Here is a 23,542-nt window from a genome sequence, read left to right on the forward strand (position 1 = left end):
GTTTAAAAATAGACTTTCAAGTACCATTGATAAATGAGCAATTGACTTCGAGTTTTGACGTCATAAAAATCCATGAAACATGCTTGAAACATTTTGCTATTCAATAATAAGAATTTAATTATTATGTTTATCAGGATTCATTATTACTATGTTGTAAATATTGAAGACATCTTAAAGATAGAGCAACTAGACTAAAATCACGATACGACGAAAACTTAAATAAAGTTTCATTTTTATACTCTGTAGAAGATTCCACATGATAAGCGACCGCCATTGGAATCCATAAATGAGTGAAAACAAAACAAAACAAACAAACAAAGAAACAAAGAAAAAAACAGACTTTACGCTGATTTGTGTTTCGTCCATGTTTTCTTTTCAATGAATTAATCTAAGTGAGTTTTTGTCTACAGAAATTAAACGAATACTTGCAGTCAAGAAAAAAAGTAGTGCAGTTTTCGTATGACTGTGAAATATTCACTGTACGAATTAACACGGCAAGGCATACGCCAGACCAATCACATTGCACGATAATTTACTCTCCATCCAATCAAATACCCGGAACACGGCATAAGCACGGCGCGGACATGGTCATGCCAAGGTCACGGCACTTTTAGACCAATCATATTGCGCGTGAAAAAAAAATCAGCCAATTAAAATTCTAGAAAGTATCACGGTCACGGCACCTCGAGCTTAAGGGATTGAGCTTTTCACAGAAAACTGCTCTATCGCACGTGATTTAGCAGCTTAACATTTTGTACACCAATAAGTAGAGGACTAAGAGGTTGTTTTACATAATAGCTGTTATTACAATTGAGCTCGCAATTCAATGTTATTTCGTTTGAGAATCATCCAAGTGAGGCTATCGGGTCGATAATATGCTTGTTGTCTCATTTGCATCTGATTTGAATGCATCCATAATATCTGCTATTTGATTAATCATTTAGCTAAACGAATCAATCACGAATCAATGATTCGATTGCCTAATTAGTTCTCTGACGTATTCTCACATCAGCCAATCACGCGCCTAATTGAAAAAACGTCATCAATCATAATTGCTTACGTAATTGATAATTTCGATTTGGTTAGCAAAATTTCGCTCGCTAGAATTCAGATGGCAAACGAGTTCGCAAACTAAAGACTATCGTTCTCAAAGATAAAAAAGTTTACGAAATTTTGATTTATGTGGTCAGAAAAGATGTGGCTTTCTTCTCGCATTTTGTCTATTTTAGCTGTAAAGCTTCTGCAGATCCTACTTGTTTGGATCTACTGTTCGATGTTTTTCCTGGGACAAGGGATCGGATCAGTATTGATGATTACTTTACTAACATCTCCATTGTACCTCTTTGCCTTGGCATATCTGGTAATAAGCTTCTGCTTCGATATCGAAACACCTCAACAAGGAGGAAGACGCTTCCAGTGGTTTCGCTACTCACAACTCTGGCATCTCATCAGAGATTACTTTCCGATAAAGTTGATCAGGACGAAGAGACTGGACGCCAAGAGGAATTACGTGTTTGGGTACCACCCCCATGGGATAATGTGCGTTGGGGCGTGGTTGAACTTTGCAACCGAAGCTACTGGATTCAGTGCTTTGTTCCCTGGTATTACACCATACCTTATGACACTAAAGAGTAAGTACAATTTGAGCCTTTCTTTGTACACGACTTCTTTACCTTATGCAAAATGTTTTTCAACATAAGGTAGCTTTTCAGTGACGAAACTCTTTTTGAGTTTCATCCATATATTTATGTATCTCTTCAATAAATAAGGAAGTAATACTCAAGGGAATGAAACAAGAACTGAGGAGGAAATTGTTTTTTTTTTATATAATGATAACGATATAAACAAAAACGATAACGATATCGATATCGATAACTTAACGATGAGGATGAGGATGAGGATGAGGATGAGGATGAGGATGAGGATGAGGATGAGGATGAGGATGAGGATGAGGATGAGGATGACGATGACGATAACGATAAAGATAATTAACGATAACGATAACGATAACGATAAAGATAGCGATAACGATAACGATAACGATAACGATAACGATAACGATAACGATAACGACAACGACAACGACAACGATAGCGATAGCGATAGCGATAGCGATAGCGATAGCGATAGCGATAGCGATAGCGATAGCGATAGCGATAGCGATAGCGATAGCGATAGCGATAGCGATAGCGATAGCGATAGCGATAGCGATAGCGATAGCGATAGCGATAGCGATAATGATGATGATGATGATAAAAGGAAGAAATATCCTAACGTATAAAGAACCTAAAGAATGGGGAAAAAACCGCGTAAAAAAAGGGGGGGAAATCTGTCTTTTTTCTTTCAACAGTTATGTTCAAGTTTCCATTAGTTAGAGACTTTGCCATGGCTGGGGGCGTGTGTGATGTTTCCAAGGACTCAATCAATCACGTTCTACAAGGCCCTGGTGGCAATGCTGCCATCATCGTAATAGGGGGGGCAGCAGAATCCCTTGAGGCCCGCCCTGGAGCACATAACCTCACTCTTAAGAACAGAAAAGGATTTGTTAAGATGGCTTTGAAACACGGGTGAGAAAAACAACTCATGAACACTCAAATGTCCGTGAAATAGCATTAAAACTAAATAGCACTAAACATTTCTTTTGTTTTAACTTGTTTCATTGGAGATCCTTTTTAGTGGTTATTGTTAAGTACTATTTCACTTATATATGGTTTACACTCTTATGTACCTACTTAAAATTAGGACAGTCGTTAATTACGCTTATTTTGATTTCATTTCGAAATTTTCAGAGCATCTCTTGTTCCTGTTTATTCTTTTGGTGAGAATGAGCTGTACTGCCAGGCCAATAATGACCATGGCACTTGGATTAGATTTGTGCAGTCAAGATTCCAGAGAGTAATGACCTTTGCGCCGCCTCTGTTCTTTGGTAGGGGACTGGTCAGCAATTCTATTGGATTTGCACCTCACAAGACCCCTGTTAACACTGTTGGTAAGTTATCCTCCATCCTCCATCCTCCATCCTCCATCCTCCATCCTCCATCCTCCATCCTCCATCCTCCATCCTCCATCCTCCATCCTCCATCCTCCATCCTCCATCCTCCATCCTCCATCTAACTGTATTACGTATCTTCTTCATCCTATCAGTCGGTGCTCCAGTTATCGTAACGAAAGCTGTGCCCAACCCAACGCAGTTTCAGATTGACAACCTCCACAAGAAGTACGTCCAGGGACTATTGAAAGTGTTTCATCAGTACAAAACCAAATATGGTGTACCACACAACACACCACTCGTCATCCAGTAAATCATTTACCCAAGGTAATCTAGTCAGAATGCCGATAATATATGGGTGGTATTGGGTGGGTGGCCTTCGCTGCTAATGCTTCTTCATTTACTAAATCATTATTAAATCAGGACGACGTACGCTGCTAATAGTGACCCGCTTTAATTAGCACGACATTCTTGCTAGGTACCGCAAACCTCAAACGGCGTTTTTCGTCAAACGTCCGACATTTAACACTATGGCGTCATAACGAAGTTGTTACTAGAAAAGCCGCCATATTTAATTACATTGGTGGCGAGTATTTCTCCGTGTTTGCAGTCGTGTTTGGGTTCGTGGTAAGCCTTGATGCTAAAGATCTCTAATGCGTCGTCTTTCACCGTTGTGCTTCCAACGGGACGGGTCACTTGTTCGACTCCTGCAGAAGCCACACGTGAGTTGACTTTGTTTGATGTGTTGTTCTCCTTGCTACGAGGTTTTTTCTCAAGGCTGTCTTGTTTTCCTCCATCCGTAAAAATCAACATGTGAGTCGAGCGTTGTGTGCATAACATAGTAAATGTAATGGTAGTGAGTGTGAGTGAAAGCAGGCCCACATCAGCTAAAAAGCTGCCAAAATAATCAGCCTGCTCTTACAAATAAAAGATTTTTATTACTAATATTAACAATAATATTTATTTATATAATATAATCTTCAGTAATTCAGTTAATATTTTCAACTAAAAAGATTGAAAGACAATTGTAAAAGCCTAAGCCCCTAAAAAGATGTTGTTAAAAGTGGAAATGGGATTTAAAAACCTAAATTTTTAACCTCCAAATTTTTTAACTCCATCCGTCTACTTCCGCCATCAATTACGCAAGACAAGGGAATAAGTATGTGATACTCTACTGTTGTTCTGTATGTTGAGATCAAGGTGACGATGACGTTCACCGGAGAAGTTTCCGAGAGTCGACACGAAATCAATCCTTGACGAAACCGAAAGTCGCTTCCTTGTTGAAAAGCAGCCAAAATATCATCTGTAAATTCAGTTTATCCCTCGTAAATATGTCCTTAAAGTGAAATTTGGTTCCTATTCGTTTGGATTTGGGTGAGAGTTGCCACTTCCTAGACCTCAAGAGAGAGAAATCCCCGTGAAAATTTGGACGATATGAGTTTTTTTTAAGGTAAACCTGACCAATTATCGCCTTGAACAAATATAAATATTGGCGCACGTTCAATGACGCGCTTACATCGACTATTTACTTAGGTATCCCTTTGATTTGATTGTTACGGACGCTCAAATGTATGTCTTCCTTCAGTGTTAATTGGTTCAGTTTAAAAACAACTTGAAAACTTAGAATACTTACAATACAGAAGCGAAATGAGATAAGCAAACCATCTGTTCATACATGCAGCACTACCTACTTCTAAATATTCCCCTAAGACAGACCATCAAGGCGAACGGTTTCCTTGGTAGTGACTTAAACTTTGAAAGATTAAACCCAGAAAGAGAACGATTTCTAATGCGTGTGAGAAGCCGAGGTAGCTAATGGTATGTAAACTAATTGACAAAGTTCGTAAGAATTGAAATAGGAGACAAATTTAAAGCGTTACAACCGCCTTATTAGACAATATAACTGATTTGATAAACTGCTCCAAGATTTGCTATGGTTTTGTCCGTTTTTTATTCAAGGACTTTTTTCTTACAGTTTCGGGTATCATTGCAGTGTTTTACCGTGCATTCAAAATAACCTTAATCTTGCTTATATTTTTGCCTTTTTGACACGTTTTCATTTGCTTTTCAAAGCCTTTTTGCCATTATGTGCTTAAAGAGAAACAACAGCAAAAGAACACTTACACAGCTATCCAACTTTACACATTTCGAAATTCACTTTGAATTGAAAAAATTACTAGAAAACTGAAGTTTAAACAACCTACTCATCACTTTGCAAGATTTCTTTTACTGAGGTGCTTTTATCAAAACCTTATTTAGGTCATCCTATGTATCTAAAACACTCTGAGTTCAGTATTTTTCATTACCAAGAAGTTAAATTCACGATATAATGAGTATTATTAACTTTTAGCGCAAAAGAAGATTTTTTTCGACTTGAAAAAAATACCAAGAAATGTTTAAAGCGATTTTTGATGCCGTGTGGAATACGCCCTGACGCTTTAAAGATTGGTAAAATATATTACTTCGCATCGGAATATCTAGGAAAAACTTTAACCAGTAATTATATTACACCGTTAAAGATTATTGCAGTAAAGTTTTAGCGGAATTTTGGACTATTCCGTGCTAATCCGCCGGATTTTTATTTTAAATCGCGCCCTCTTTTGTTTTTGTTTTTCCCCGCGAAGACTTTCTTGTCAGTAATCGGGATACTCTGCCGTTGTGATACGACAAGTACGGCTCAATAGACGATGACAAGGCATAACACATTGAGGAAATGATTTGTTAACCAGTTTTAGCTCTGTCAGTGCTTATTGTCTTTAGTTTGTTTATGACAAAACCAATGAAAAACCCAATCCATAGACCCTTTTAAAAATTATTTTGGAAGCATTTGGCTAAAAGAACAAAAGAAAACACCACATTTGTAAGTATTTCTTTTGTATTTTCTTGTATATGCCTCACTTTCAAGATTTTTTTGGGCAATTGCAATATATGATTTTTGAAGATTTACCCACATTTTTCGTTTAGAAATAATGGAAATGTTAATTTTGGCGGCGAAGAAAAGCTAATTAATTAACGGAAGTAGAGTGATAACTGAAATGTTTTGTATTGGCTTCTGTCATTAATTATCCGTTCAACCCAATAAATGAAGATTAGTTTTGTGATACCAAAGTAACAAGCACTTCCTTTTTTTGAACTTTGATTATAGAATAGACCAGTTTTGTGTTCCTCGATTACAGACTCATTTACACAGGGTCGGCCTCGTATCAGTGCCTAAATATTTACAAATACTAACGGTAAAGTAAAGAATGCACAGTTTTAAATACAAACACTTTGAAATTCCACCGACCTTCACTGGAATACATGAATACTCTGAACAAAATCGAGGCTAACCCTGAGCAACAGAGAACTCGAAACTGGAGTATTGAGCAAAGAGTACGACTGCAAAGTCAAGTATGAATTGAATTGATTGAGAGAAAGAGAGAGAATACCGACCGACAGCCAAATCACTAGAACTAAGGAAGAATTAAAGCAAAATAGAAAAAAAGAGATAGAGTTGACTCGTGACTTGTGACTCGTGACTTGTGACTTGTGACTCGTGACTTGTGACTCGTGATTTGTGACTTGTGACTTGTGACTTGTGACTTGTGACTTGTGACTTGTGACTTGTGACTTGTGACTTGTGACTTGTGACTCGTGACTTGTGACTCGTGACTTGTGGCTTGTGACTTGTGGCTTGTGACTTGTGACTTGTGACTTGTGACTTGTGACTTGTGACTTGTGACTTGTGACTTGTGACTTGTGACTTGTGACTTGTGACTTGTGACTTGTGACTTGTGACTTGTGACTTGTGACTTGTGACTTGTGGCTTGTGACTTGTGGCTTGTGACTTGTGGCTTGTGACTTGTGACTTGTGACTTGTGACTCGTGACTCGTGACTCGTGACTTGTGACTTGTGACTTGTGACTTGTGACTTGTGGCTTGTGACTTGTGGCTTGTGACTTGTGACTCGTGACTCGTGATTTGTGACTTGTGACTTGTGACTTGTGGCTTGTGACTTGTGGCTTGTGACTTGTGACTTGTGACTTGTGACTTGTGACTTGTGACTTGTGACTTGTGACTTGTGGCTTGTGACTTGTGGCTTGTGACTTGTGACTTGTGACTTGTGACTTGTGACTTGTGAATGCGTGACAAGAAGTAGTTCATTGAATTTAACATTGATTGCTTTTGGTTTCCCCTTTAGTTGCAGCGATGTCTACTCTAGCTATCAAGACTTCATTACTCCTCTCAACAATCTCACGTTGCATCACAGATCAGCAGTTTAACTGGTTCATGGTTCTCGGATTTATATCAATACAGACAATAATCAGGATTTCCTGCACAAACGAGTGTCGTTCAGTCACATCTATAGATAGATATACACTGAAAGGTCACGCCTATAAGACTGTGAAAGACAAGGACGTAATCACGTGTGTAGTCACGTGTGACCATGATCCTGCTTGCTACAGTATCAATTATATATTCAGCACAGGGACATGTGAATTGTGCCACACAACACGAGTGTCTCATCCATCGGACCTGATATACACCCCGGATTCTGTATACATGGAGCATCTATCTAGACCAGCAGGGTCTTGCTCGGGCAATATGCCCTGTAGGAACCGCGGGACGTGCGTCAATGTCCCGCAATCACCGGGATACCGTTGTTTTTGTCGGGATCACTATGTCGGTGACCTTTGTGAAGGTAAGACAAATTATTAAATTTGAAAGTACGCGGAAAGACGGTGAGACAGGGATGGAAAACGAATCAATTTGCGTTGTTAAAATCACGGGCTCACCTGCTTATTATACAAAATGCCTAGCCTATATATGGCTTTGAAAAAATCTCAAAATCAGCAACAAACTGGGCTGCAGAGAATAAGCTAATTTCTTGAAGGATATGAAAAAGATATTTTCAATCTATTACTCGAGCATATGCAGAACATGCAGTAGTATAATTCCTTTTCCCTCAAAAGAAAAAGAGAAAAAACTTGACCAATTTTTGAGCTAGACGAAAAGTTTTACAGCGCGCGGCCATGTTTGTTTGTTTGTTGTTGTTGTTTTTTGGACAATTTGGCGCATGCGCAACGTCTTTCAGCCTTGACCGATCCGTCCCCAGAGCCTGCACCGCCGAGAGGAACTGGCCAAGAGTAACGCAGGCTCTGGGGACGAGATTAAGCCATGTAAGCTAGCAATAAATAGCCGACTTCCGAGATATGCTTTTTTTTTGGTCACAAACAAGGGTTTCAGTACCAGGCTCCGTGCTAAATCAAATATATATATATTTTTTGTCACGAGTCGACCACTGAGCATTATGCATGAAGCCTCACATCGAAACCTTTATGCAAGAAAAGCGATGCATGTCTCGGGTCGGAAGTGGGCTATTTTGTAGACATCGTCTCTCGTTTTAATGCAAATGCTTGGATCATCTGCATATGAGTCAGAATCCAAAGTACCTTAAGGCTCGGGCTACCTGTGTAACATTGATCCCTCCCTTTCATAATACCCAGAATGCTCTTCACCACATGTCGGTTTGTCAGACAACCGCTTGCCTAACGACAAAATAACTGGCACGTCTAATGGCCAATGGATGATTACTTTCTTCTATCCATACATGGCAAGACTCAAGGGGTCTTCTGCCTGGGTCAGTTCGTTACTGGACACCAGTCCCTTCCTGGAAATCAATGTGGGTCCGAGAAGTAGAATGATTACGAAGATAGCAACTCAAGGCAGCCCAGAGTATGACTGGTGGACTACATCATATTCGGTGAAATACAGTTTGAACAGAGTATCGTGGACTGATTATACGGACAATGACACTGGACAACCCAAGGTATTTGTTTGTCCAGCAATGAGTTCTTGTGCATTCTCGTACCCAGGATCAAGTAAAGTCTGGATACGAGAACGGCTTCTTGAATTAGAGGTGTACTTAGATGGTGGCTGTCAGATGACTATCATTTATAATTTTACAAGCACAGACCATAATATTAACTAAAATAATGAAATGTCAGTTAACTGTTAACTACTAATTTTAGGATATTTGTCAGTTAACTACTATTTCTTAGACCAATTGTCAGTTAACTGTTAAACCCCATGAACACCCCGTATTACTAAGACCAATGGGAAAATCTTTCGAGATTAGTCATTCCGAGGATGATGAAAATGAGCCGAATTGTCATCGCAGTGCATTGTGGTACTATTTAGGGGACGGAATAGACGCCATCTTGGATCGAAATATGTCCCCTAAAACAGCCCAACAATGCCGGCACTGAAATGCAACTCGGCCAAATTTTTTTCTCAACCTCGGAATGGCCAGTATTGATCCGTAGACTAAATAAAAGCGGATCGGATTCAATTGCCGCGGTCAGGTCCGAAGTCGATATGGCGCCTCAGCTTCTACGGATGTCTCGTGGGTATGGGATCAAGCAGTGTTTTGATATTTTGGGAATAGATTAGAATTATCGAATTATTAAAAAATACATTTATTTCTCATGTGCAGGTTTTTCGAGGCAATTCTGATAGGAATACGATAGTACAACACACTTTCAAGCCAGCATTTGTAGCAAGGTATCTTATCGTATCCTTACTGGGCAAACATACAAGGAGTGCAATCCGCCTGGAATTTTATGGTTGTTATGCAGAATGAAACCTGAAGTCTCGATGATGACACCGTTCTCTATTAGCTACCTCATAGATGATCTCATCATATTTGTTCACTTGTTTGAACAAAGCTATTGTGGATGGCGTCAGGGACGCCATCTTGGCTCATTCAAACAAGCGGCAAGACAACACTTTTTACTATTTGGACAAATTAAAAGTATCTATCACGTTAGAAATAGCTTGCGTCAATTGCCTTGTTCCTTCATCAGCCATAGGCAACGTTGTCTTCAGTTTGCGATCGTGACGAGGTATAACATTTCTTGTGATGACCTTTCGATCGATCCCAGAAAAATTATTTCATCCCTGTGAATTTAACCATGAAATCCCAATCTTTCTTGTGTGATCTCGATCCCAAGCAAGTTAATTTTTTCCCTCGTCACGGCCCTGCACTGTTATTAATATAATATCACTCATTTTGAAACTACAGCACTTAAAAAAAGGAAAGCAAAGAGGTCATGATATTCTAAATTTAAATTTAGTGCATGAGTTGAATTTGGTTTTGAGTTAGGATATACAACCCCCACAAAAAACCTTCATAGATGAGGTGATACGTGATTTCAAATATTGTTCACTGTACATGTAAATCAGCCTTTACTGGCCCGAAAAGTATACAGCTAATATATTGCGTAATAGATCGCTGAAATCTTTTGATAACTCCCAACGAATAACAAATATTACTTATATTTGTAAGATTTTTAAAATCAACGGACGTACTATAATTGTTAACATGATGAATGTTAGTAAAAGTAACATGAAAACTATAAAAAGTAGCTCGAGAGAAAAATGGAAATGATGAAATTGATCTAAACGTGTATTTCCCACTTGGATTTAACTTCCTCAACGAAATGAAACTTCATTTGCCATGGAGACTGCTATAAGTTTGGAATTATTTATATTTTTGATTATTAATTAACCAGGACCATACTTCCATACATCGAGTGCTGAACCGTCGTATGGACTTACGGCTACGCTGGAGATTTCGGCCCCAACACCGCTATCCCGGGTGGAATTACAGACTGATCGGGAAGCTTATTCCTTCCAAAAATACAATGACACAAAATTCAACTATTAATTTGTTTAGCCTGAAGCCAAGCCATAATCAATCACCACAAAATTTCACTTTTAATTATTTAAAAAACAAGGATACTTTCATTTGAAAGTTCTTGAAAGTGTCTTAATTGACAGTTGAATACATCTGAAAAACTAGCTAAAAAATGTGTTGTTGCATCATTAATGTTAATTTCTGATTTGGATTCGAAAGATAAGGATGTCACACCTTTACCCACGATTCCACAGGGCACTATATGGTCAAACCAAGTTAGATCGGTGTTACAGTTCAAGGCCACTCCATGGGTTGTGACCCAGCGACTTGCTTGCACTCCTTTAACAAATTACACATGGAAAAGTAAGGATCAGTAAGACTACTTCAACTTACTCCTCATTATATGTGACAGATCTCAGATGTAGGGGGAGGGGGATGGAGAAGGGGGAGGCAAAGAGGGAGGGGAAGAGGGAGGGGGAGAGGAAGGGGAAGAGGGAGAGGGAGAGGAAGAGGAAGAGGGAGGGGGAGAGGAAGGGGAAGAGGGAGGGGGAGAGAAGGGGAAGAGGGAGGGGGAGAGGAAGGGGAAGAGGGAGGGGGAGGCGGAGGGGGAGAGGAAGGGGGAGAGGGAGGGGGAGAGACTGGATTTGGGTCAACTGGTTGTTTTGGTGCTGAGCTGCCAGTACCCAACTAAATATTTCTAACTAATTGTTTGCTTATATGTTCTTAGCCTGCATTCCTTCTAAATGTCTCTTGAGCGCATTTCATTTTGTTAATAGAGAACAGACAGACAGACAGGAAGATAGACAAAGAGCTTAGCTTGGGCTACCTGTGGTTTATAAAATGTTTAACACAAATAGCTATAAAAGGTGAAAAAAATAGACTAAAAAATCAATCTTACCAATGGCAGCGATTTTTCTGTCTTCTACCCACACTCCTGTATCATCAGTTACACCAGCTTCTACGTCATACCTCGCACAAGTGTCAATGAGAACGTCTTCCAAACTCCTCACATACCACCGAATACTCTTTTTAAAATCCCCCAAGTCCAAGACAGGATAGCAAACTAATTGTCCAGGCCCGTGAAATGTTATCAAACCTCCTCTATCTGTCGTATAAAATTCTGCTCCCAGTTTCTTCAGTTTATTTTTCTCTTCTTCACCAAACGTTTTGTTCCGAATTCCAATCGTATAAACTGGGTTATGCTCACAAATAAATAGGACATTCCTTGGTCTTATTGACGACTTATCCTTTTTAAAGTCTAAATGATGTCTGGCTAGTGTTTTTTGGATTCTCAAGGCATCTAAATATGCTATTCTTCCAAGGTTACGAACCATCACAATTCGACTCGATGCGGCCGCCATCTTGTTGTTTTTTTTACTCTCTCCCAGTTCACCGCGGTCTTGATATTCAAAATGGCGGACGCGAGATGCACTCACGTTATATTTGATCTAGATGGACTTCTACTAGGTAAAACGTGTTTCTGTACTTATTATGGTAGAATATTTATTGGGATTCCAACCCCAATAGATCTGTCACTGATTAAACTAAATGCAGATACAAGGGATGGGTGTATGCAGGATTTTGCCATTAGGGTGAAAGGTGTGTATAACCCCCCAATAGGCTGTCTCCTCAGTATCAGTCGCTAGTATAGTCCTTACAGCTTGATATGAGTCTTTAGTGTCCAAGGGAGTAGCGAGAGGGGTAGGGGGAGGGATCAAAAACGTTTCACTAAATAAATATACTACAGCTACAGTAACTGTAGATTTGGCAGGATTTTTGTGCCAAAAGCATGTACATGAAACAAAAGAAATACAATTTATCCCTAGCAAACATGGTGCCTTGTGGTCTAGCTAGGGTACACTTAATTTTGTACTTTGGGCTCCAGAGGTTTTAAAAGACGAGAATTTTATAAAAAATACTAGTCAATGTAGTCAAGCAGACACAAACAAAATAGTTCACTGATTAGTGTCTTTTAATGTTTATCAATCTAATATCTATTGCACAGGTTTTAATGATTTCACTATATAGGTGCTGTTTAACATGTGACTGGGTTAATCCATTGTCCTGCTATCATATCTGATCTATAGAGTTTGTTGTTCGTTTTCTCCTGTGTTATGAGGATTATCACATCTTGGGATTCTCCTGTCCAGTTTTCTTCCACCACAAACATCATTATTTTCAAACTCTGAAACAACCTCTGGGTTAGTCAAAGTCATGGCATGTATGACTCACAGTTATTTGTGTTCTTACAGATACAGAGTCAATATATACAGAAATTTTCCAGCATCTTCTCAAACAGTACAGCAAGGAATTTACCATGGCCACCAAAGTAAAAATGATGGGAAAGCCAGAAATTGTTGCAATCAAGTTTTTATTAGAAGAATTAGGCTTAACTCATCTTGATCTTGAAGAAGTTATTGCTCAAACTAGAATTAAAAAGATAGAACTTTTTCCAAATGCAAAGCTCTTACCAGGTGAATAAAGGGGCTTTCATTTATTAACCCATGGGGGGGGGGGGGGGGTCAGCAAATTGTACGGGGGGTGGGGAGAGTTATGATATTTTGAGAAAGTGGTTAGGGGGAGTTATAATATATTGAGGGGTGTTAAGAACTATTGCAGGCTGATGAAAGGGGGGGTATGCAATTGTTGCCTCTACAATATAGGGGGGGGGGATGTCATACATAAGTCTGTGAATTGGTTCAGGAGCAATATGTAACCAATGGGAGTGATCCTGAGGTGCCAGGGATCTGCTTTCCCATTGTGTTGTATGGGAGCAAAGGGAAAGGTGATTTGTTCACGTTAGGAGGGAGTGATCCCACCAGAGAAAACATGTGAAATCTTGGATATATATTACCCTGTGTTAGATTTTAGCTTATTCTTTAAATATATGATTTATGGCGGGAAATGGGACTCCCCTGTCTTTTCTGTTAAAAATTCTAAGCTTTTTTTGGTTTGTGTTGTGATGATAATTTATACTAGAAAAAAAAACAAGTTTCCCTTACTCTTCTCAGGTGTTTTGCAATTTTTTGATTTGTTTGTTTGTTTCCTGGCTTGTTTGTCTTTTTGTTCTTGTCAGTCTGTCTGTTTGTTTGCTTGTCTGTCTTTTTATCTGTTTGTTTGTATTTCTGTCTTATTATCAGTTTGTTTGTTTGTTGTTGTGCTTTTGTTTAATTTAGACCAGGTCACCTTTCTGTCAATTGTAGTTCATGCATATTTTATTATATTGAAGTATGGTACATCAATGGAGAAGACCTTGAACTTTTTATAAACTTATTATCGCTTTTCACCATTGCAAACAGTCCCAGCGCTAGGAACTTGAAAGAGAGATTCGTTTTTCTACCTATTAGTTATGCTATATCTTGATAAACATTTTATTGCGTTATTGAATCTTATTGCAGTTTTTGTATAGGGGGAGGGGGGGTTATTCAAACCATTGGACCACCCATAGTTACGGGCCTGGCAAATATGACAGTGGTGCAGCTCAAATGGGTTGAACTTAAAGCAGTTTTATATGTGTTGGCATCTGTTTGCTTCTAATGTTATACTAAATAGATATTTTGATTTTAAAAGGTGCAGAGAGGTTAATAAGACATCTTCACTCTCATGGCATACCAATGGCAGTTGCTACAGGATCTGCAACATTTGAATTCAATTTAAAAGTTAAAAACCACAGTGACCTCATAAGTTTGATGTCACATGTGGTCAAATCTGATGACCTTGAAGTCAAGCAAGGCAAACCCAACCCTGACATCTTTGAAGTAGCAGCGTCAAGGTTCATACTGCCCCCCTCAACACCACAAGATGTTCTAGTGTTTGAAGATGCACCTAATGGTGTTACAGCAGCAAGGGCTGCTAGTATGAATGTCGTCATGGTGCCTGATGTGTATGTAGATAAGACATTATGTACACAAGCCAATCAAGTTTTGACATCACTGGTGGACTTTGAACCATCCGTCTGGGGTCTACCAGCATTTTAATGATTTTTGAATTGCAGTATAGTATAGTTATGTGTGCTATCTTCTAATATACTCTAGATATCAAGGCAGTGGGGTTGTGTAGTCACAGAGCATGTGTCTAACAACTCACCTCTCCCTATTTCCCAACAGGACATGTCCTCTTATGTCAGTTCAACCCCTTCCCCTCCACTCACACAATAAAATACAACAGTGTGCATAATGCTTCTAATAATTCTCTTGTTCCCTGCCTATCCCCTTCTTTACATCTGCGTACAGGACACATACATGTTTTCTCGTCTCCATTACATGGGTTCCCACCCTGCGCTCTAGAGGTTCCTTTTTTGCTTCCTGTGGTTCTCAGTAACGAAAAACCGCAAACGCTGGAGCAAGATTAATAACGTCTGGCCCCAGGATAATGGGTTCCCTATGTTAGGACCGGAAATTAAAGATAAATTACTATTTTAATACTTTAGTTTCAGTAAAACAAAGGTGTATTAAGGCCGGTTTAGACGGTACGATTTTCGCCTACAACTATCGTATACAACACGCTCGCGTCATCCTACAACTCGAGTCGTAGCGTGTAAATCGAGCCTACAACTCGCCTACGACAGACGAGAGCGTGTTGTATACGATAGTTGTAGGCGAAAATCATACCGTCTAAAACGGCCTTTAGGCATATGTAAGATTTTGCCATGCACTAGATTTCATAGATAAAATGCAAGAGATGCTCTTGATATTGCGTGATTTTTAAAAATTAATCAAAATCAAGTTATTAATAGAAATAGTAGTGGGGATTACAGGTTCGATTCACGTGTTCGATGTCGTATGTGAGTAGAGTTAGTTTTTAGTTTCATTGCTGGACTTCGAGGGTTTTCTTCACCGAGTTCTCCGGTTTTCCTCCCTCCGTAAAATTCGGCTTATGTATTCCAATTCTATTAAGCAACGAGGGCCACAAGTGCAATCCTCGTAAAACAAGGACGATTAAAAAAAATGTATCATTCAATTCCTTAAAGGCTTTTCTTCACCGAGTTATCTGGTTTTCCTCCTTCCGTAAAAATCGGCTTATGCATTCCAATTCTATCAAGCAACGAGGGCCACAAGTGCAATCCTCGTAAGACAAGGACGATTTCAAAAAATATACAAATCCTTAAATTCTAGTCAAATTTCTTTCTTTTCTGATTCTTATTTAACTTCCGCTTACGTGTGACACAAACTAACGATAACAATTAAAACTAAACAAAACACCCCAGAACAACAGAACAAAAAAAGAAGAAAAGAAAGACCATCACCACTATTAACAACAGAACGCATTTCTTTTTAACGGTGTTTCTCCCAGCAAGACCACTTGTACCATTCAATTCCACTGTCCCCTCTATAGCCCGAAGTCAAAAATCTTCCAATTAATTATCAGACGTTGGACTTAATGATCTCAAAGACCTAGAGACAATGTGCTAGAGGGTCATTCCAGTGGAACCTCTACTGTTGCTATGATACCAAGTACCCTTAAGAAAACCATTGTTTGCTTAAGTACGATCTTTATACACACTGAACTACACACCTTAAATAGAGCATGGCCTTAAATAGGATTAACTTTTAAGATTAGATAAGCAGGAGGCTCAGTCAAATGTAATAGCGTGTTCCGAAGGCATTCTTATAGGATCTAACTAATGTTCAGGCTACAGCCACCGGATACAGCCACCAGTATAATTCATCCGCTACGCCGACGACAATTGCTGAAACCTCTGGCTAACAAAACAGATTAAACAATTCTATAAAGATTGAAGTCTAAATAGCTTATTCTATGGTATTCACAGACGCTTTTTTATTTAATTATGCAAAGAAAATAAACTGAAGGAGAACTGATTATTATCAGGATGAAGTGCCGAATTTGTCTCGCGTATTCAGTTGCGATATAAGCTTGACGCCCTTTATGAGAAAGCTATTTCTTTCAGTTTTCTTTCTTTTTTATTCTATTTTATTCCGTGTTCTTTCCTTTCCTTGCTTCTTTTTCTTTGTCCTTCTTTATTTAGATTTTTAACTCACCAGTAAAAAGTTTAGACTCAAAACTTTTGAACATTAATCAATGCATAGAGGGGGGAAAAGTAAATCTCTGCTAAGCAGGGTAGCAGCTCACTGGCCTCAAACTGTCTCTAGCCGAAAGGTAAAAGGTATTGACAACTCTTTTCAACGTAGCAACTATTAATGCTTCTTAAAGAAAATAATTATTTTTGTAAAACTTCAACTTTACGAAGACAAAATATTTTTTCAATGCCTGCTGTAGTTTTGTTAGCCATGTTCTTTTATTATATTTCGTCTTTTTTTTTTTTTTAATTTACCAGTTATTGTAATTTGTTTTTTATTGTTTGTTTAGTTCGCTGTTTTTGTATTTTTAAACCAATGGCAAGCGTGGGTTTATTAATCAGCAAAAAAAATATGATTAATTGGTTAAAAAAAAAATGAGTCGACCTTTTGATAAAAAGGCAGCTGTCTAGTGTGTATTGTCGTTTTCAGTCAGTGGTAAATTCATTCGTTGTAAAAGATTAAAGGTGTTTCACATCTGGTTTATTTTTTTAACGTATTCACTCAATGACTGACATTTTATTCAAAAAAAAAAAAAAAAAAAATCAGCCGAAAAGAATGGAAAAAAAAAAGTAAAAATGTGTGATAAAAAGCTCAACAAAGATATTTAAGATTCGCATTTATATATAATGAGTTTTTTTTAGTTTTTCCATAAGTTTGACTCACTTTTCCTGACTCGGTTCATGCTGGTCTATTAACTGAGTTCAGTATACAAACTCATTTATCACAGCGATCTAAGTAGTTCTAATGATATAAGCCTTGATTAACGGCAAAAAAAGATGAAAATCAGAGAAGCCTATAGGATTTCTTATCATTGAGATCCATCCAGAAAACTAAAATAGCTAGGAAAATTCCAATGATATGAACATCTTGTAAACCTATTCAGAAGTATTCAGAAAGTAGTGATCAAAAGGTAAAGCGGAAACGAATTATACTTATCTCGAAGCGATTAAGAAAGAAAAGAAAAGAAAAGAAAAGAAAAATATTGTTTGATATGAGCAAGCAAGAATATTTTTTCTCATTGAAACCTTCCTAACAAACCTTTAAAACAAAACATACAGAAAATGGAATCAGAGTTAGTTTGGGCTCCCTGTGTGCTGGCTACCTGCACTATACAATACTACCATTGATCATGATGTTCTAGAAGGTTCTACTAGCCACATGTTAAATAACAAACCAACATTGCGTGCCTTATGCACACCTCCATTGCAATGTCGTAGAAATTCAACTTTTAATCTTGCTTCCAGTTAGTTCTATTTTCTAAATCTTCGCTCTTAATTTTAACGTAACTGACAATTATGCAAGTTGTAGTGCTTGGGAACGAGGTTATTCCGGGCGAAAGCCCTTGGAATTAAATTCGGAAAAATTAATTTCCGACCTCGCTGGGATTCGAATCCACGACCTTCGGAATTGTACTACCGATGCTCTACCAGCTGAGCTAGAGGTCAGACTGAGAGCAGGCCGGGGTGAAATAGATGTTAGGTCGCGGTAATTATGATGCAAAGATGAGAGTATGTGGACCGCGTGGCCTGCTCTCAGTCTGATCTCTAGCTCAGCTGGTAGAGCATCGGTAGTACAATTCCGAAGGTCGTGGGTTCGAATCCCAGCGAGGTCGGAAATTAATTTTTCCGAATTTAATTCCAAGGGCTTTCGCCCGGAATAACCTCGTTCCCAAGCACTACAACTTACCTATATTATCTTCTACTATTTCATTAGTGCCACGCGGTCCACATACTCTCATCTTGACAATTATGCAATTCATTTATCATATATCTCATTCTGTTACGATTCTCAAGTTCTTAATACTTTCAAATAGTGATACTATATTTCCCTCAAACTTTTTAAATGCACTTGGTTTAATTTACCACATATTGATCAATTAAGGGAAGATCCAGGTATTGTTCGATACTAATTTCGTTTTAGGGAAATGCATTCGTTACCGTGCCTGTTACGCCCACTCCAAGACGTATAGATAAGAAGCGCGTTGAGCGGGCTTACACTAATTGCTTCATTTGTCCGACATAATAAAAGCGCAAGGACGAATGCTTAGGTAATTGCATTAATTCAAATCAATAAGTAAAGACCTTAGCGAGATTTGCTTTTTTATGATGTATTTGATGGAGTTTGACTTTATACGTTACTGAAACGTCTCTTTCTTTTCTTTTCTTTCTTTCTTTCTTTCTTTTTTTATTTTTTTATTACTTTTTACAGAATGTTTAAAGCGTTGATCGTATATTAAGAGTAACAATGACGATTTCGTGTTTTGGAAGCAACCTAGTCAGTCCATTTATCTTAGTCTGTTCACCCTATCCCATTTAATCCCATTTCATTTACATCTCATCCATTTACCCATCTGTCGACCTTTCGTCCGCCCATCAATCCACTTCTGTCTATCCATCTTTTCCATGTGTTTCATCGCTCCAGTTTTTCAATCATCTATCTATCCTTCCTTCCGTCCATTTAATTGGTCAACCCACCCGTGATCCCTACCTCCCTCCCTCCCTGCTTCATCCCTCCCTGCATCAATCCTTCCCTGCATCCATCCATCCATCCCTCCCTGCATCCATTCCTCCCTGCTGCATCCCTCCCTGCTGCATCCCTCCCTGCTGCATCCCTCCCTGTATCCATCCCTCCTTGCATCCATTCCTCCCTGCTGCATCCCTCCCTCCCTGTATTCCTCCCTCCCTGAATTTATAATGGTTCCATCCATTCTTCCATCTCCCCTGCATGGCATCCTTCCCTGCATCCATCCATCCCTGCATGCATTACTCTCTGCATCCATCCCTTAGTAATCAAACAGGTTAAAAACATCAAGGATTATCTTATAGTCGAGAAATGTATCTACAGCAAATTTTTTAGAACTATGGCAAAATTAAAAAACCTCAGATATCTAAAATAGAACCAGACATGTATGTTTATGTAGAATTGTTAATAAGACTTAAAAGCAAATATGTAACGCTTCAATGGATCAGATAGATCTTCGATAGCAAAACTTTTTTAGAATATAAAGGAAACAAGGTAGTTGATAGATGAAAGTAACCCCGTTATTTTTCGTGAATCCGTGCAAAAAAAGAATGCTTATATCTTTACTGGCTAGAACCTGGAGATCAGCATCTGCTTAATTAATGCAAATGTGTACATATCTTCATTTGTGGGGGGAGGGGGTAGGACAGTGATACAAACATGTGGAAATGACGTTGTGCAACACGACATGTTTTTCTTAGATTAGGCAGCTGGTGTTTTTAGTAAAAACTGAAATTCGAGGCGATCCCTTAGGACCTACTTAGATTAGTAACACCTCTGTGGGCCAGACATCAGGAGTTTTTAAAAAGTGATTGTATAATCATTCTAGCAACAGAGCATTACAATGAGAGTTAAAATAGGCTTTTGATGGTAGGTGTGAATAAAGTGTTATGGTATTTAACGACAAAAGAGTAAGGAAAAGGCACAATTAAACAATAGCTCTCTTGTCGCTACACATCGCATGCAATAATATCATCCTTCATGGTGATAATGTTCAGATTAATGGACAAAAGAAAGTCAATTTCCTTGATAAGGATCATTTATTAACCTACTCTGGACATTAAAAAAGTCATTTCAAGCTGTAATGCCGTGGAAAACTACTAGATTTAATCCAGTTACGCAAGCCGATAGTTAAACAAAGACCTCAATAATCAAAGACAAAGGCATGAATCAGTAATTGATTTTTCATTCCTACAGGATCAAACATTTCTGCAATATTTACTTTTCTAATGCAAGGATGGTCACTTAATACGACCAACTCTTTCAAATCGTTTCGTGCAACTCTCAATTCTTAACAAATTGCTAGCGCTTAGACTCACACATGGTTTTTTGCATGGGCCAAAAAAGTTAAAAATAATGCTGGCAAATATTTGTTATACGAGTTAATTCAGTTTTAGCTAAAGAGTGAATACTTGTATAAGTCGGTTCTACGACAATTCAGTTTCCACGTGTTTCGAGTAGAATACCAGTTCAAAGTGCACAACGTTCATTAATTGGGATCGTCAGTTATCACACACAATTAACCGTTCTAGCACGTTAGCCTAATGTGAAACCGATATCTTTTCTTGTTTTTCTTTAAAAGCCATGCGGGATAATAGTCATTTACTGTGGTTTCAACCCCCAAAATAGTTAAGCTTTATCGTGAGTTCAATGAAAATGAATGACAAGGCTATTTGTCAACACTATCCATATATGATCCATCGTCTGGAGTGGTCGGATGTGTAGCATGAAAGTACCCCAGGCACTGGACTAACTATTTGAATAGACACCATTGGTAGACAACGCTTTAAGCAAATTGAAACGAATAATTTCGATATACAATTGAAATGCCCTGAGAGCACCAAACCCGTTCTTCTAATGAGCTTCGTACTACTCCATCAAAAAATCAAAGCAATAGACTCCATTGCAGCCGGGCTGATATTTTGCAACGTTTGCAGTTTCACAGAACATGGTCGTCGACCCTGTCATCCCTACAGGGAATGATAGGATTTGAGTCCAATATCTTTGCTAAACGCCACATGACTCCCGGAACGAGATCAGTTTAAATCACACACAGGCACAATGACCCATCATAGTATCCTCTGAGTATTCCAAGGTTTATTACTATTCGTACCCCCTCAGGGGGCCAACGAGAATACACAATACACGTGAGTGTACCACCCCATCTTGCCTGTGTCTCCCAAACACTAACCACGCTGTGTCAAAAAATAAGACATACTACTGCTTAATGTTGGATTAATGGACTTGTCCCTGTTTAGATTTATCCCTTTAAAATAGGTTTTAAATCTTAAGTCAATGTAATGTCTTGGTTTTCAGACTAGAAACGTTCTATCTTCGGAACAGGATCCTTTGACATCTGCCCATTGATCAATCAAGAGTTTGAGCCGATGGCAGTACATACAGAGATTTGAGCACTAGTTAGGTTACAATTGTTAGAAGCGCAAGAACTAATCACTTTTGGCCTACAAAACCTCAACAAAGATGTCAGTTGGCCAAGAAGACACAACAAACGAGGTTTTCCAATTTGGTCGAGCGTCGATCCCACCTGACCAGCAAAGCTCAAAGTGTCCACACATCTCTGCCACTCAATCACGCTTAGTCGTCTATCTGATATTGGGCAATCTACGAATGGCATGGTGTCCGACTTTATTTTCAGTATTCGTATAGACATTAAAAACATCTTTCACACATCCACGTTAATGTATATTTTGAAGAACATGTGCAGCACTCATTTGCCCAGTACAAGGATTCTCTGTACCAACGACCTTGAGACAAAGCCAACAGAAAGCTGAGATAGATAGGTTGGATTTCCCTTAGTGTAATTCCATATCCTAAAATGCCACCTGAAATAACTTGAAGTTTAAATTGCAGGTGCACTGTTTAGATTTAGGAGTTTACTTATTGTCTAGAGTCTTATGCACATAAAACAGAATAAAATCATCATTGACTTTCAAACGCTCTACCCATGCCACATCTCTTTGCATACTCATTACTAGCTCGAAAATGCTTGGCTCCGGTTAGAGATACCCGAGATTATTTTAATTTTTAGGTTTGATTAAAAGAACAGATCTGTGAAGTAATTAGGTTATTAAATTAGCAGGGCTTGTGGGTCTATAACGATAAGGTGGACATCAAAGTAATATACTAATGAGAATTGCTTCATTCTATTATTTGGCAAGTCTTGGTTCCTCACTTGATCAAACTTTCTTCCTCGACAATCACACTATAACCCCGAGTCAGTAAGCAAAATATAGACACAATCCACTACTTTATAATCCTCTCATTGAGTATTTCATGACGGTATTGTTCTACATGCTTTCACAATACTTCCTTGTCAACGTAGAAGGAAAAAAACGTCACACAGCTCGCTCGGCCAAGCAAACATCAAAATGTCATTTAAAATTACTTAATAATTAGTTTTTCAGTCAAAGTACAATGAAAAGTCTAAATCTCATGAGTTTGCTTTAATAAAATTGAAAGTTTTGTACAGCGTTTAGTATAATAGCTTCTTCTATGAATACTATTAATGCTAATGAATGGCTAACAAGGCCCGTCACAGACCAATCTGCCCTCTTGAGCAGTTCATGGTTACCAGACAAGATCATCGATGAATCCTACCTGCAAACGGCCTCGGAGAGCTCCTGAAAGTTTTGATTTTCTAATGAAACACAAACCAAAAATGTCTGCATGATCAGAGTATTGATGAATAAAGTACAATGAGAAATCAATGGAAAAACTCAAATACCTGGAGATCAAATCAAAAACATCTTTGTTTTCCTGTGCAGTATTTGAAGAACCTCGAAAGTGATGTTAAGAGGATTAGCAAAAAATATATATAATTTTTGACAAGAAACTAAAAGATTTTGAATCCGCTCGATTGTCTTTGCCAGGAGTTCAATGAAAACCCTTTTTATTTACTAATCTATGGAGCTTGAAGCTTTTTCTTCTTCAAAGGAATTGTTTCTGCCAGAATGGGTAATTTCGCTGGAGCCACCCAGATGGGAAAATCTCAAAACGGCCTTTAAAAAGTCCTGAGCGTCGAAAAAATACTATTTTTAACACCAGACTGACGTTTATAATTTGAACTTTTCTAGGAATACAATGAGTGCTACTAAAAATGGTGCGGCGTTGAAACAGTGGACGCAAAAGGAAACCTTGACTGTGATTTGTATATTCCCTTACAATAGCCATATGCCTCCTGCGAGCGTAATGCAAGATGGAGCAATCAGCCTAAATTGGCTCTAAGCGCGTCCGAAATGTCATAATCCCACGTGTGCTCATTTTGATTGCGTTTGGCACTGACACTAGTAATTATTT

The 23,542-nt window shown here is 38.5% G+C and overlaps 4 protein-coding genes across 4 annotated transcripts; 3 read left to right on the top strand and 1 right to left on the bottom strand.

Moving 5' to 3' along the window:
• Positions 1–1,195: 1,195 nt before the first annotated feature.
• LOC116293380 (diacylglycerol O-acyltransferase 2-like) lies at positions 1,196–3,302 on the top strand. Its single transcript, XM_089030782.1, has 4 exons — positions 1,196–1,631; positions 2,351–2,567; positions 2,790–2,989; positions 3,145–3,302. Exons 1-4 carry the CDS (start codon positions 1,196–1,198, stop codon positions 3,300–3,302), a joined length of 1,011 nt encoding a protein of 336 aa, XP_088886908.1.
• A 1,405-nt stretch (positions 3,303–4,707) lies between these two features.
• LOC116293385 (lactadherin) lies at positions 4,708–10,392 on the top strand. Its single transcript, XM_031700808.2, has 4 exons — positions 4,708–4,807; positions 7,170–7,670; positions 8,476–8,798; positions 9,465–10,392. Exons 2-4 carry the CDS (start codon positions 7,178–7,180, stop codon positions 9,609–9,611), a joined length of 963 nt encoding a protein of 320 aa, XP_031556668.1. The 5' UTR covers positions 4,708–4,807; positions 7,170–7,177; the 3' UTR covers positions 9,612–10,392.
• A 108-nt stretch (positions 10,393–10,500) lies between these two features.
• Positions 10,501–12,025, bottom strand: LOC116293386 (octanoyl-[acyl-carrier-protein]:protein N-octanoyltransferase LIPT2, mitochondrial). Its single transcript, XM_031700810.2, has 2 exons — positions 11,566–12,025; positions 10,501–11,006 (listed from the first exon to the last, which is right to left on the bottom strand). Exons 1-2 carry the CDS (start codon positions 11,999–12,001, stop codon positions 10,756–10,758), a joined length of 687 nt encoding a protein of 228 aa, XP_031556670.1. The 5' UTR covers positions 12,002–12,025; the 3' UTR covers positions 10,501–10,755.
• A 51-nt stretch (positions 12,026–12,076) lies between these two features.
• LOC116293360 (uncharacterized) lies at positions 12,077–14,843 on the top strand. The gene is made up of 3 exons (XM_031700778.2): positions 12,077–12,134; positions 12,920–13,141; positions 14,238–14,843. The coding sequence occupies exons 1-3, from the start codon at positions 12,080–12,082 to the stop codon at positions 14,642–14,644; spliced, it is 684 nt and encodes a 227-aa protein (XP_031556638.2). The 5' UTR covers positions 12,077–12,079; the 3' UTR covers positions 14,645–14,843.
• The last annotated feature ends 8,699 nt before the right edge of the window (positions 14,844–23,542 follow it).

Source organism: Actinia tenebrosa, unplaced genomic scaffold (genome assembly GCF_029948245.1).
Source record: "Actinia tenebrosa isolate PJP-AT-01 unplaced genomic scaffold, QUT_ActTen_1.0 PGA_scaffold0__85_contigs__length_37466705, whole genome shotgun sequence".
Classification (NCBI taxonomy): domain Eukaryota; kingdom Metazoa; phylum Cnidaria; class Anthozoa; order Actiniaria; family Actiniidae; genus Actinia; species Actinia tenebrosa.